The following is a 15,531-nucleotide window of genomic DNA, read 5'->3' on the forward strand; positions in this document are numbered from 1 at the left end:
CAACATTTCAGATTCAGGTTTTCGGTTTGTTCCTATGGCAGGAGGCAGCAACTGTTGCCATCCACTGGTTTCACACTCACCAACTTGTTCATAGCAAAATGCTCAGATGAAGTGATAAGTGCCTATCAGCAGTAACAAATACAGTATAATGTAGACACGATACATCACATAAATGGGTAAGTAGTGACATATAGGAATAGATTGCACAGGGCCTACCAATGCTAACTTTATGAGGTGTGTCAATTGAGAGTAAACACTTTACAACATGTTTCATTAAAATATCTTTAGTTTTAAGCAATAAAAAATAGAATAGAGTATTTAACCAATTTCCTGCCATATCTTGAGGCCTTTCAGATATAACTTCTCCTCTTCTCTGCTCAGTTGAATCTTTCTGGAGGTCTGTTCCCAAGACTAATCCACTTATCACATTTGGGGCTTCAAAGAATTGACATTCTGCAACAACCCTATGCTCTACCCCATGATATCACCAAATCCATAGGTTTTGAGGTGCTGTGGACTTGGCAAACCTTAAGCTAGTTGCTTCCATCATGATTCAAGATGTCTAACTTTTACCTCTGCTAATTTCTTTACCAGATGCTAAGCGTGTGTGTGACTCCCTTTTAAGCATTTTTAGAAAATTTTCCTCAAATGAAACAATTTGAATATAAAATTGCAGCTAAGTATTAAAGCAGGGATGAGCATCCAGTCACTACACATTCATGACGCCCCTCCCCTGCATACCAAAACCATAACACTGGAATTTTACTAGCAAAATGCCCATTTTTGGTAGCTTCATTTCTTTCTTTTGTAAGTAAAGCAGGGGCTAAATGGATGCACAATTTTCAGGCCTTAATGATACTTCTACTCTTCTGAGACATTATTACACTACCATCCTTGACTCCCTACGTCCCTGGAAAACCCAGAATAGTTTTGAAATGATTGCCTGCATTTTTAGGTCTTACTTTACTTGCATTCTATCTTCTATCTAATTTTATCCTTCCTGTCACCAGGAAGTATGCATGTATGTATGCTCCCTGCTTCCTATATAAGGATCCATACACATTATCATTAGAAGATAGTTTTTCAACTGAGGTTCTATAGATCCCTAGGTTTCTGTGAAAGATTGCTACAGATTGTGATTTAAAAAACCCCAGAAAATAAACATCACTTTTGAACTTTGCTTACCACACAATCCTAGCACTTGTAGGAGTGGGAAGTTTTATGTGCTGCACCTTACTGACCAAACTAATACCATAAAATGTAGATATAATAATTTTTATGCTGGGATTCTCTGAGACCTGAAAATTATTTTAAGATAAGATTGACAAAGGTTGAGATATCAGCCTGTCTAAAGTAGTACTTCCTTGGCAATTCAATCTAGGTTGCTCTCCTTGTTCTCACATACCTGTCAGTCATTCTGCGTCTCACTGGTGTCAAAGAAAATCAATATTTTAAAGCTTCTAAGCAGTGATGCAAAAAGCTTTCAGCAGAGGCTTGACCTGATGCTTCAAGAATTGATGTAGGTGCCTTGAGCTTTTTGTAGGACAAGCATCAAGTCATACAGGCCCCCTTGATACCTCCTTTGAACATCTATTCCTTGACTTCAACCCCCCCCCTCCCCTAATAAGTTTAAGGAAGCGTGCATGCTTTCACTGTTAGCATAGGTAAAACCTAATGAATATACAGCCATGATTTGGTAGCAGGAGCTTAATATACTGTATGGTTCCATCATTTTGTTCTTGGAAGGCAGATGCTGGAATGACACACCCTGTCTTGCTATGGATTCCAAATTGTGAGGAGCTTTTATTTCATTCTGATAAGTAACTAAATGAAAACATTTAGGTTGAATAAGTTCAGAGAGCCAGTGTGGTGTAGTGCAGGGCTTTTCAACCTTTTCACCCATTGTACCACTTTTAGGATATGGCAACATCCGAGTACCACCATCCGAGTCGCCTAGCAAGGTGTCAAAAACTTGATGACCAAAAAACACACAAAGTGATGAAGTACAGGTAGTCCTCGACTTACAATAGTTCACTTAGTGACTGTTCGAAGTTACAATGGCACTGAAAAGTGCCCCCCAACCCACAGCCGAGCAAGATGCCTGCCTGCCCGTCCAGCGGCACTCTTCTTCCTGTCCGAAGTTTTCATTGTTGTGAGCATTTCAATTGAGGATTGGCAGTGGGGGTGGGGTGGAGTGGGGTTGGTTTTTATTCCCTCCCCCTCTGCTGGGTGGTTGCAGCAGGTTGCGTACCACCTGCCAGGTGCCAATGTACCACAGGTGGTTGCAGCAGGTTTTGGTCACTTCACATGACAATGGGACACTGTGACCGTCATAAATATGAATCAGTTGCCAAGCATCTGAATGTAAATCACAAGACCCTGGAGATGCTGCAACATTCCAGCTGATCAGCGCTTCTTCTGGGCTCAGCAGAAGCACCAGGATCAGCGCCGAGCTCCACCTGGATCCTGGCTCTTCCACTCAGCCCTGACAGCCCCAAAGAAGCGCTGATCCTGGTGCTTTCGCTGAGTCCTGACAGCCCTGCAGCTCCAGCCATCTCTCGTTTTGTCTTGTGCGGTGCTACCGCCGATTCACCTCATTCCCCTCCCCTGCTACTTTTCTAGGATGGTTGCGTACCACCTGCCAGGTGCCAATGTACCACAGGTGGTACCCGTACCACTGGTTGAAAAGCCCTGGTGTAGTGGCTAAGGCCTTTGGCTAGAAACTGGGAGGCTGTGAGTTCCAATAGCACCGCGGACACTAACCCAGCTGGGTGATCTTGGACCAATCACTCAAGGAAGCAGGCAATGATAAACCACTTCTGAAACACTGCCCAGAAAACTGGAAAAACTATCGGGAAGGTAAAATACGACTGCTTAGGCGTTCAGCTAATACGCTATGTCCAAACAAATATTCATGGATTAACATAATGGCACTGTGCCTTTCCAGCATACTGGGCGAACCAAGCAGAGACGTTGCTTGAAAAGAGGGGGGCCTTTCCTGCTCCGCTTCTCTTCGTGTCCAAAATTATGCCCATCTCCTCCATCTGATTGATATCAAAGCGGGTTGTATGACATGTGTGAGTTCCGGCACCTTTTTCTTTTACAAAAAAGCACTGTGTCTGTGTGTGTGTTTGTGTGTGTGTGTGTGTGTGTGTGTGTATAGCGCAGGACGCTCTGCCCAGCTACTAACTCTGAGAATAACACCGGGCTCGTCAACGCGATCCACAGGATGCTACTTCTCAGCAGCAGCAGCAGCAGCAACAACAACAACAACTACGCCTCGCCCGCAAAACTGTAGCCTCTCCCGCGTTGAACCCGGCGAATGAGCGCCAAGCAGAAGGAGGCGCTTGGCTTCGCTCCTTCAAAGTAAAGCCTCGTCTAGCTAGCTCGCACTTCCTCAGGCGCCTTGGATCCGGCGGGGAATTCAGGAGGCGGGAAAAGCAACGTGCCCTAAGCGGCAGGGCCCAGGAGGATGGCCGGCCGGCTCCTGTCATGAGCCCGACCCGCTCCTCTCTCGTCTCCCCGCCCAGCCCTGCCCTGCCCTGCCCTGCCCAGCCGGCAGCCGTGGGGGCCGGGCGAAGAGTCTCGGAGCTGACGGGAGGCGGAGAGAGCAGGTAGCAAGGGAGGAGGAAGAAGCTGTTGGCGGCACTTTGGCGGAGGAGCGGACCGCTGCAGCCGAGCTCCGATGGGCGAAGTCGAGGCGGAGGATAAGCTCGGGCCCGCTCCGCAGACCCCTCTGGGGAGGGCCCGGAGCTCAGCTTCCCAGCACAGCGGCGCAGGGCGAAGGCGCCGAGCCACGCGCGCCCTCAGCAAACTGGCTCGGCGGCTCCTGCAAACTTTGCGGGGAGCGCGGCGGCGGCGGGAAAGCGCTGAGGCGGAAGACGACGAAGGCGGCTTTAAGCGGCCGCCCGGCTCCTCCGATCGCGGTCAAGCAGGTGGCGGCAGCAGCAGCGGCGGCGGCGTCCGACTGTGGCTGGGCGCTCTGAGCCCACCTCCTCCTGCGGCCAGTTCCGGGGATCCGCGCCCGCTCACCCCTGGCGCGCAGGGGCTGAAGAATCACGGCAACACGTGTTTCCTGAACGCCGTGGTGCAGTGCCTGAGCCACACCGAGCTGCTCGCCGCCTTCCTCCTGTTGGCTTTGCCCGATCGACCGAGCCTAGCCAGAGCTGGATCGAAAGCCGCCGCTGGAGAGGTCACTCAGCACTTGGCAGCGCTTGTACGCGCGCTCTGGACTCTGGAGTACACCCCGCAGCTCTCCGCAGACTTCAAGGTAGGGTCCACGAGAGAGGAGAAGGGTGAGCTCTCCGAGCACACCTGGCTTGCTCGTTACCTAGCCTGGGGTATTCGTGTGTAGTTAGGACTGTTAGTCTCTCGGTTGGGAAGCTGTGCAGAGATCATTCGTGCCTAACGTCTGAACGCTTTCCAGCCCCCTGTGTAGGTCTTTTCAGTGAAGTCCTTTTCGGGACTTCGTGGTTAACTTCAGAGTTAGAAAAGCCGAAACAGCCTAACCTTCTGCAGTCACTGAGGGGGTAATAAGATCAAGTCAATGTAAAAACTCCGCCGGAATCTGAGGCGGAAACCAAACGGTTCTTCTCTTCAGGCATCGTTCCAACTCTGGCGGCGCCCTTTGAGATAAGCTGCTGGTGGCGGGAAACGGCTCCATTTAGTCAAAATTGGGAGGGTCGCTCCTTCGGGTTTTTCTCTTCCCCAGCCACCTCGCTTTTTGAAGTAAACTGCCTTTCGCTCCCGTGCAGTCAGATTTCGAGAGGGAGGAGGAGTAGCACCGCAAATGCACACAGGTGCACTAAGAACAGAATGATTGCCAACTAGAGGGAAAGAGAGATCTACTGACAATAGGAGCACATCAAGGGCCGGCCTCAGAGAGATTCGTGATGCTGTTATTGGAAGATGGGAAGGGAGGTCTGTTTTATTGGGAAACTAGTCTAGCCTGGAGGCTAAAAGTAGACAGGTATTAAAGATACTCACCTGCTTTCTATTCTGTGCAAATGCAGTGGTTTTATGTAGTGTATCTGTGGAGCTTGGGATAGACAGAGGTCTGTGTTTTTGCCCTCTGTCAGAACTAGGTGAAAGAATAAAGTCTGTCTCTTGAAAGTGTGTTGGTTTAAACCTCAGAGGATAATAGAAAAATCTTTGGCGCTCAAAGGAGGAGATGCCTAGTGATAACTGTCATGCTTGATCCTCTCCTACAATATCCAGAGTTCTTGGCTCGCAGGATCAACTAACTCCCTGAGCTGTGATTGTAACTTATCGAGCAAGTGCCAAGTTAGGGGGAAAACAAGTGTGCTTGGGTGTTTCAAAGCTATTCTCCCCATTCTGGGCAAAGACTGTAACAAAGCATTGTGCTGGAGAGGTAAATATCAAGTACTGATTGTCTCAGAAGCTTTGCTGAATTTTGTAGTGTTCAGCTTTGGTACAGACCTTTGAAGATGAAAAGGAGAGATTCATTACTAAGTAGGAGGAGCCCTGCAACTCCTTGTCTGTGCTGAACCCCAGATGATATTGGGGCTGTCCTCAGGCTGATGATGGGTTGGGAACAAAGATCAGAGGAACAAGAGCATCAAGCTGGATCACCTTCTTTCAGCTTTCTTCTCCCAGACCCGCTGTGCTGTTCGCAAGCCAGTGGGGATGGAGGGGCTTTTCACCACAGTGTCCCTCAGGTGCTGCTTTTAGATCAAAAGCACAGATCTCTGTGAGCGAGTCCTTCTCCTCCTCCTCCTCTTCTTCCTCCTCCTCCTCTGATTTCCAACTAGGCACAGACAATCAGGGCTCTCTGCTGTTACCTGAGCTCATGAAGTGTGAGAGAAAAACCAAGCAGAAGGAAACTGGAGAAGTAAAGTCAGTCCATACCAGTTGCTGAGAAACCTCAGAGTGACAAAGAGATGCTCACATTTCCTTAAGGTGAGGGTGGGGAATCTTGTGTGCTGCTTGCCTCGGGGCCTTTCTCCTGTGCTTAATCAAGCAAGTGATGCCAGGCCTGCTCTGCAGGAACATCCCTAGCAAGCTAAGTGTCCTGAGCCAGAAGTTTGCCAGCACAGTTTGTTTACATTTTCTGCAATTCCTGGGTGGAGGAAATAAGTGGATTGATTGGTGACAGTGCAGAGAAGGAATGTACAACGTCCATCAGCTTGAGGGCAGCACTAAGCTTTGCACAGCTTATCAAGGACCATATCTCAAATGTGGCTGAGACTGGTATCCGCTGGAGTTCTTAATAGCAGGAAATGGATCCTAACTCTTTATATTTTGCCCCTCTCGTGCAAAAAAATGTAAAATAAGACAAAGCCCCACTCCCACAACAAGTATAACATGTTTGGATGAATCTATTTTAACAGGGTATAGTGGGCTCCAGTCAAAGGTGATGTCAGGCACCCCTATTGCAGTGTGATTGAGGAGCAGTGGGAAAGACCCCTCATTCAAAAAGAAGAAATTACAATTGGTGTGCTGGAATTTCCTATTTGGGGAATAATGTGTTCTCTAGAAAAGTGGGCCTAGGTGATAGGATTAGGAGAGCCTCTGGTATGAAGGCTTCCTATTTCTGTTTGTTAGTTGCTGAAGATATTATCTGGCACTTTATGTTAGCAGATTGGATTCTTTGGAGGTGAGCCTCTTCTGCCTCTGATGCTCACGTTTGGCTGCTGGCTGTCACAGGCTGTTTCAGCTTTGGTGAAATCTCTTGTTCCTAATTCTGCTCTTTGACAGGCCTGCTGATAATAGGATAATGTGTTTTTTTCTCTCCCTGTTGATGCAGCAGCCTCTGTCAAAGGTGAAATTGTTCTAACTTCTTCCTGTTTTTTTTATTGCTCTGGGAAGAGTCTGAACGCTCTGTTGGATATTAGGTTACAGGCAAGGATTTAGAAATAGGAAAATCAGGTTTCAGATTCTCCAGACTGAGGCACCTCAAGGGAAAACAGAAGCAAGAATAATATCGATATTCAGTTTTAAAATGCTCTTTGGGAAGAATGTAAACAAGTTGTACATTCCATATCACAAAGCATCATGTTGCCTAGCTGATTTATTTCTGTGTTTTTTCTTAAATCTGAAAGAAGTTAGTTCACATGCAAAAGGATGGGAAATCACAGCCTTTGGAAATCTATGGTAAATACAAAGGTGGTGGAAATTCAAATGAAAAGGCAATAGTTATATAGATGCAAACAGAAGAAATTGGGGCCCAAGACCAGTCATGTATCAAAGATTAAGAGATGGCTTGCATGTGTGAATGAGGGATTAAAGGTCTTAACTCTAGATATAAATAACTTGTATGTTTCCAGAGTTCCAAATACCGGTATTAGTTTTTAATGGTGTAGGCTGCAGCCAGGACATTGAATATTCTGTGGGAAATTGTAAGTTTCCTATTTTTATTCGCCTATTTGTGGAAATAGTGGTGATCTGACAAATGAGGAGGCTGTTGCACCTATGTGACCATTTTTTCCCCACCTTGCCATATTTGGGACTCTGCTAATTCCTGGTGAGGCAATTTAAAGGTAGTATTAATAGGGGCACTCGTCCTGAAGATGGACAGGGGTGGGTGGGTGGGCAAAGTCAGTGAATTTAAGTTGTTTATATAGAAACTGATGCAGTCTGGAGTGTGGAAATTGAAATCTACAGCCTATTAATTCAAATTTCATCTCTGTTGTGACTTTTCCACCTGGTCTCAGACAAATCTCTGACCTCATCATCTGCAATATGGAAATAATAATAATGGCACTTATCTTGTAAGATTGCTGTAAGGTTAGCATCAGACTGATATTTCTCAGTTGATTTCAACCCTCAGAAGCGAAACATGCAGGTGTGTAAGGATAGTATCACTTATTTTCCACATATGCCAACTTTTACAGAAAATGGGGTAGAATATTTTGTCCTTAAGAGTTACAGAATATACTAGTTAGAATGATTAGAAGGCAAGCCTTCCTGTGTTTTTCACTTGATGAAATGCATGTTGGAATGTTGAATGTGCCGTGGATTGGGAGTGAAACCTGCATTCGTAGGCATAATGACTTAGTCCTATTAAATACAGTGGATCTTTTTTTCTAGGCTCCTTTTATAATTACCGACTCTCACAGAGAATTGTAATGTTTCATTCATACATTTAAGATTAAAGAAATGAATAATGACTTCCATTGCCATCACTTTCACCTTCTCTGTAGGTTTGCATTGAACTCTACTGCCTTACTCTTTCACCAGGCAGAATAGGGATAGATATGTCATGTAAGCCAATTCTATGACCTGCTTGCTGTCCGCCTACATCAAACATGTCAAACACAAGGCCTGGGGGCCGGATCCGGCCCTTGAAGTGGTTTCATGTGGCCCGCGAAGCCATCCTGGAAACAGTGAGGGAACGGCCCCCACTGCCTTGGCCCTGGCCCAGAGACCCTCCTTCTGCCAGAGACCCTCAGATCTGTCCCACTCCTGCCCAGGGCCCCATAGGCACCCTTGATGCGAACGATGTAGAGCTGGCCATGCCCACCCAGTAGGCCATACGCACTCTAGCCACGCCCACCCAGTAGGCCACGCCCACCCTGGCCACACCCACTTGGCTCCCTGAGGGCAGCCGCAATACTGATGCGGCCCTCAATGAAATTGAGTTTGACACCCCTGGCCTACATAGTCAACTAGCTTTTTAAAGGTGTCTTCTTAGTCTGTGTTCTCCTTATGGAATTGATCAATTGGTAGTTCAGAGGAAGAATTAGAATACATAAAACCTGAACTTAAAATTTAGGATCTTGATAGAACATTCACACTTCAGAAAAGAATGCAAGGTAGTCAGATTTTCCCCATGGCTGGAATGTGATTCCCCCCCCCCCCCACACACACACCATGGTCTGTATAATTTCTTAAATAAACAACAAGAAACAGTCTGGAGGGGAGGAGGAGAATGGGAGATTAAAATATTACCTTAATCTCCATTTCCCAAAGCTGGAGGTAGATAACCTCCTCTTCAACTCTACACCATATTTCAAGTTAGAGTGTTTGGTAGGAGGGGCCTTTGGCATATGCACACCCTCTGTTTCTTTGTTGTGATATTAAATAGTGATATTTGCTGGGAGCTGTGTTTGTAAAAAACAGCACAGCAGAGGGAAGGGGATTGTGCAGGAAAAGCCAGGAGGAGGAGAGAGAGCATTTCTCCTGTGCTAGTGCCATCCCAGGCAATTTCACGTTTATATGGTGGAACACAACCTGCCCTTTTCTAATTTCATCAAAGTTTTCTCATCTATTTCTGGGTTATGAAGGGCTTGGCAATACAACAACTGCTCTGAATCAAACGCAGGCACTTTCCCCATTGTCTAATCACTTGGGAAATAGCTCTTTAGGGACCTTAAGTTTTCTTACCTTGGGAACAGTAGAATGATCTTTTTTTTTAGTTCTCTTCTTTTTTATTCATAATGGGCAGGTAGGAAAAAAGAGAATCCAGGGTTTGCAGGACCAGCTCCCTGCCTGTTGAGCGCTGTCTCCAGCATGGATTCACTTGGTTGCTTCTGCCACAGTTTTTTTTTTTTAAATCCTAAAATGCTAAATTGGACTTGAAGCTCTTGTTAGTGCATAGTGCTTGTCCTTCACAGCAACATTTTAAAAGTCAGGGTATTTTAAGCCTAAGAAAGGAAATGATATCTTTTATCTCTGACACTGTAGAACTCTCCTACTTGCTGTGTACACAGAATAACTATTCCTTTGAAATATGAGGGTTTGTTTTTCTCATCCTATGCATATTTTAGTGGTGCTATGTGATCCAACTTCATTGTACTATCTAAGTCCTGGACGTTCATTCACTACTGTTTTTGGTTTATTCATTTATTCAGTTTGTATGCCACTTAAAAACTACCCATTCAATACAGTGGAGCTTTAACATTGTGCCTTGATTGAATTATTGTAGTATATTTGTATCATTTTATACCCTCTTTCCTCAAATGAGTACTCAAAATGGCTATAACTGTCTTAAAACATCAAAATGAATTCTAAAATTGAATGAACAATTAAAAACCTGGCAAAAAGAGACGGATCTTTTTTTTGGAAAAAAAATGCTAAGATGGAGGGAACTTATCACAACTCCTGGGAAGTGTTGAACTGGGTGCTAAAATATGCAACTTTATGTTAAAAAAAGCCTTAACCAGGCTTTTTGTGCTTATAAAATAGACTGAGTACAAAGCAGGAGGAGGGAGAAGTATTGTTGGTGTAGCCATAGGCTCTCTGAAATTTACCAGCAAGATCTTGTCATCCATATTTGCATGTTTTGTGTTTAGTTGGATGGGTTAATTTCGCTCACTATCAGATCCTTCCTCCAAAGGTTTCCCTATGAAAATTAGGTAATGTATTACAGGTGCCACCAGTCAGGCTGAATCTTTTGTCACACACTAGTTTGCTTGTCAAAGGAGTTCTTAGTGCTTCTACTCAGGACTTGTCCATTCAGCTCAGCTGTAGGAAACAGAGAAAGGAAATGCTTTTGATGTTCTTGCTCAAAGCTTAGAAATATAGAATACTAGACAACTCGTGCCCCATTGGATGATAGTTTCAGAGATATTTTCTTATCTAAACAGAGAAACAGAATGACCACATGCAGGCAGGAAAGCCATGGGAGAGAAGTGACTTCTGACTTCCTGCTGGCTTCCCCATTGATTTTCCTAGTGGGAAGCTGTCAGGGAACTTTGGAAATGATGTGCCAATGGTGCTTTTTCACGAGACAACTGGACTTCGTTGCTTTTCTTTGAAGACGTTTCGCTTCTCATCTAAGAAGTTTCTTTAGCTGAAGAAGCCCAGTTCCTCTCTCCCTCCCCCACAAGCCGGACTGCCAAGCTGCAAAGGTTGGGGATCACTGTTTTAATGGATAGCTAATGCTTTAGGATAGTTCTTTAGTGGTATAAATTCTGAAGTGACAGTTTTCCATGTGCCTTATCCACCTGAAAGTCATGGATACTAAAATCCTAGTGCCCGGGTTTATCTTCTTCCTATAAGAGCCTGAAGGTGTTCTCCTGTTTACCATGGCTTTTATGAACGTTTGGCCTATTCTGATTGCACTATGCCAAAAAAATAATTTATTTATTTATTTATTTATTTATTTATTTATTTATTTATTTATTTATTTGGTTTATATACCGCCCTATTCCCAAAGGACTCAGGGCGGTTTACAAGGCAAAATTTAAAAACAATCCAATATAAAATTAAAATAAATTAAATTAAGTCTAGCCACAAAAATTAAATCACAATTTAAAAACATCAAACCCCTCAGTCCAGACCAGATAGCTCAAAGAGCCAGGTTTTTAGGTCCCAGCGAAATGAACGAAGGTCGGGGGCAGTCTGGAGTTCCGTTGGCAGTTGATTCCATAGGGCAGGCGTGCCCACAGAGAACGCCCTCCCCCTGGGGATCGCCCGTCGACAATCCTTGACCGGCGGTACCCTGAGGAGGCCCTCCCTGTGGGAGCGCACAGGACGATGGGTAATTGACGCTGGCAGCAGGTGCTCCCTTAGATAATCCGGGCCCATGCCATTTAGGGCTTTATAGGTCATCACCAGCACCTTGAATCTCACCCGGAGGGCAACTGGAAGCCAATACAGCTCACGGAGAAGAGGTGTTACATGGGAGTATCGGGAGACTCCCATCACAACTCGCGCGGCTGCATTCTGCACCAGTATTGTAACTATAGAGCCAGTCTAAAAGCACTGGATGAATGAGCAGCTGGTCCCTGCCCAACTAACTGTGATGGTTTTAGATTTTGAGAACCTGGCACTCCTCTAGAAATGTCAAGCTATTGTGCCTTTGTGAGACTCTTTGGTTCATGTTTATTTATTGGCCGTGTTTCAGCTCTGTTCATGGCAGTAATTTCATTTTCCATTGTACTGCTGCTGCTGCTGACCTTCCTTTTTAACTTCTGGAAAATCCTTTATCAGCGATAAATGAAGTAAATTCCACATTAGCTAACTACACTCAAAGGTAGAAAACAGATTTTTTCCAACAGTCCAGTAATTGTGGCTTAATTCTGTGGGATTTTTTTAAAAAACACTAAAACTACTAATGTTTTTATTTGCAGAATGCATTCATATTTTAATACATTCTACTGAACATTCTGTTTCATCTAGTATATTGGTACTTTCTTGTCCCAAGTGCTGCTTTTATTTTAGTATTGTCCTGGTATTGTCCACAATTAAGGATCATAACCCATTATTAGATTGTAGCATGGGGTTGTCTGAAGTAGATGATAATAGCAGCAGCAGCAAGCTGCAAATATTAATCCTCTCTCATGCATACCCTGGACTGCCAAAACTATGTAGATGCTGCCTGAAAGTGTTAAGATACCTAAGAAATATATTAAAAAGTGACATCCAACGTTTATCACAGCAAATGTAAACAATTTTAGTAACTTTTCACCTTTTAATTTACAACCAGTGCTATCACCTTTCCATGTCCCGTCTCTTATGTATGTATATATGTGTGTATGTATGTATGTATAAACAAACAAACAAACAAACAAACATTATCATTTCAGTCCTGGGATCAACAGAAGTCCATTAAGGGAACCCACAAATAACAGTATATGTACTTTTAATCTTGATCAAATAAACTAACTTTATATTCCTTCTAACGATTTTAATCTTTAGTGCATTCAAATAATGTCACAGAACTTGACTTCTTTTCCTTTCTTTTTTGCCCCTTCTCAAAAAATGTTGCAAAATTGGGCATGTTCACATGGTAGCTAGCTAAATGACTGACATGATTTATGACTATAATTTGTGGTCTACCTGTACTTTATTTCTCTTTCTCCCTACCCCTACTGGTTTAGAAAGTGGCAAGAAATTACATCACAGATATTTGATTGATTGTTGCTGAATTTTGCCAGCATAATGCCAGGAAGCCATAAGACAGAGATACAGAGATTGTGTGATTACGGCATTAGTTATTGCAGAATGGACAGAAGTTCATGTGTTTTGGATATATCATTTAACATAATTTAGGATTGAAGCTATGTTGTATGGCCCAGGCAGAAGATCCTAGTTCTTATAGTTTCTGAGAAACACTATCAGTCAGTGTCTGCAATACTGGCTTAAGGTGAACCAATAATCTGACAAGAGTATGTACAAGTTCCCATGTTATCCAAACCATATTTTTTTACATTCTGCTTGTTCAAACTTATACTGAATCAGCCACATCTCCACAGACCTGGAAAACTAGAGATCCCTCTCTCAGTGGTGATGCATTAGGTCAGGGCTTTTCAACCTTTTCACCCATTGTACCATTTTTAGGATATGGCAACATCCGAGTACCATCAGTCGCCTAGCGAGGTGTCAAAAACTTGATGACCCCCCCAAAAGGAAAGTGACGAAGTACAGATAGTCCTCAACTTACAACAGTTCGCTCAATGACTGTTCGAAATTAAAATGGCACTGAAAAAAGTCCCCCCCCAAGCCACAGCTGAGCAAGACACCTGCCTGCCTGCCCGGCGGCACTCTTCCTCCTGTCCATAGTTTTCATTGTTGTGAGCATTTCTGTTGAGAATTGGCAGTGGGGGTGGGGTGGGGGTGTTTGGTTTTTATTCCCCCCCCCCTCTGCTAGGTGGTTGCAGCAGGTTTTGGTCACTTCACATGGCCCTGGGACACTGTGACCATCATAAATATGAATCAGTTGCCAAGCAGCTGAGTGTAAATCACAAGACCTTGGAGATGCTGCAACATTCCAGCTGATCAGCGCTTCTTCTGGGCTCAGAAGCTCCAGGATCAGCGCCGAGCTCCAACTAGAGCCTGGCACTTATCCTGGCTCTTCCACTGAGCCCTGACAGCCCTGCAGCTCCAGCCGTCTCAGGCTTGTGCAGTGCTGCCACCAGTTCAGCTCATTCCCCTCCCCCGCTACCACTTTTCTAGGATGGTCGTGTACCACCTGCCAGGTGCCAATGTACCACAGGTGGTACCCGTACCACTGGTTGAAAAGCCCTGCATTAGGTGACACTTTCCCCATAATTTCATTTCCACACCTTGTTTATTTTCTGTGGTTAACAGGAGACACAGGAGTGGTAGAAAACAAAACTGGCATCTTACTTAAACAACAATTTTTTTTTCTTAAAGACCGGAAATCCTGTTTTTGAAAAAATGACTATTTTATGTATCGTAGCAATTTTTGATAGAATATTGATCAAAGCCTTCTCTAAGTATGTATTTGCACAGCCTAACCCTAGCCCAGGGGTAGGCAACCTCGGCTCTTTTATGACTCATGGACTTCAATTCCCAGAATTCCTGAGCCAGCCAAGCTGGCTCAGGAATTCTGGGAGTTGAAGTCCATGAGTCATAAAAGAGCCGAGGTTGCCTACCCCTGCCCTAGCCCAAACATCAACAGTCTTCTGCTCTGGGAGTATTTTAGGCTGAATTAATCTGAACTAAGGATGTTTTAGGTTGCAAGGAATTTGGGGACCTCTAGTCCAGTAGGCTCTGATCTCATATAATAACTAATATTGTTTAAAGTTCTTTAGAACTGTACATAATAGCAATTTTTGTTGATAATTGCCTGTTATTTTGCAATACATATAGTGACTGGGGAAATTGCTGACAAAAATGCTTTATTATAGCAATATTCCCAGGCAACTTTGTTATTTAATTTTTTGCTTAATAGAATGCTTATTTTTGTAACCATAAGGTTTCAGCGATAAGCTACCTGCTGAGGCTACACAACAGATAAATTACTGGAGGGCAGATTTATTTATTTATTTTATTTATTTTGGGACTTATATGCCGCCCTATCTCCCGAAGGACTCAGGGCGGCTAACAACAATAAAAATACAGCAATGTAAAAGTTAAAAAGAATTAAACTAACAGCCCCCATAAAATAATTAAAATTAATAAATTAAAATTTAAAAACATTTTAAAAATCCCTATCGTCAGTCCAGGTCAGCCTGATGGAAAAGGAATGTTTTAAGGCCGCGGCGAAAGGACTGGAGATCCGGGGCCGTCCGAAGCTCAAGGGGAAGTTGGTTCCACAGGGCTGGTGCTCCCACAGAGAAGGCCCTCCCCCTGGGGGTCGCCAGCCGACATTGTCTAGCCGACGGCACCCTGAGGAGGCCCTCTCTGTGTGAGCGCACTGGGCGATGGGAAGTCGTTCCCGGCAGCAGGCGGTCCTGCAAATATCCCGGGCCTAGGCCATGTAAGACTTTAAAGGTAAGTACCAGCACCTTAAATCTCACCCGGAGGACAACCGGTAACCAATGCAGCTCACGCAGGAGGGGTGTAATATGGGAGTATCGGGATCCGTATGCTGTGTAAATGTATTAACAACCAAGTGCTTGTTAGCTTTTAATTGCTCTTTAGTGTATCCATAGAGAAGCTTTGCTTGAGGAGAGCATGGGACTGAACTGTGTATGTTGCCTTTTGGGGTATCATAGTGTGGCCCAGATTTAGGACTGGAAAGCAAGCTTTAATATATAATTTGTGGCCTAGATGGTTGTATCCAGGCCTCCCATCTGTACCTATGAGAGATCTGGGAGATCTTTGAAAGAGAATTTCAGCAGTTGTGGCTTCCTCCAGCAGAATTGAGCCAAGATATTT

General features: G+C 44.5%; 1 protein-coding gene across 2 annotated transcripts in view; it reads left to right on the plus strand.

The window, feature by feature from the left end:
* Nucleotides 1–3,649: 3,649 nt before the first annotated feature.
* USP43 (ubiquitin specific peptidase 43) overlaps nt 3,650–15,531 on the plus strand; it is a 113,559-nt gene continuing 101,677 nt past the window's right edge. Inside the window, exon 1 of one of the 2 annotated variants that reach the window (XM_083352330.1) lies at nt 3,650–4,270. In XM_083352330.1, coding sequence (XP_083208456.1) covers nt 3,686–4,270 — 585 coding nt within the window. In that variant the 5' untranslated portion in view covers nt 3,650–3,685. Of the gene's footprint in view, nt 4,296–15,531 lie in introns of both variants that reach the window. The other variant, XM_083352331.1, reaches the window with a different exon arrangement.

This window comes from Vipera ursinii, assembly GCF_947247035.1.
Source record: "Vipera ursinii genome assembly, chromosome: 2".
In the NCBI taxonomy this organism is placed as follows: Eukaryota; Metazoa; Chordata; class Lepidosauria; order Squamata; family Viperidae; genus Vipera; species Vipera ursinii.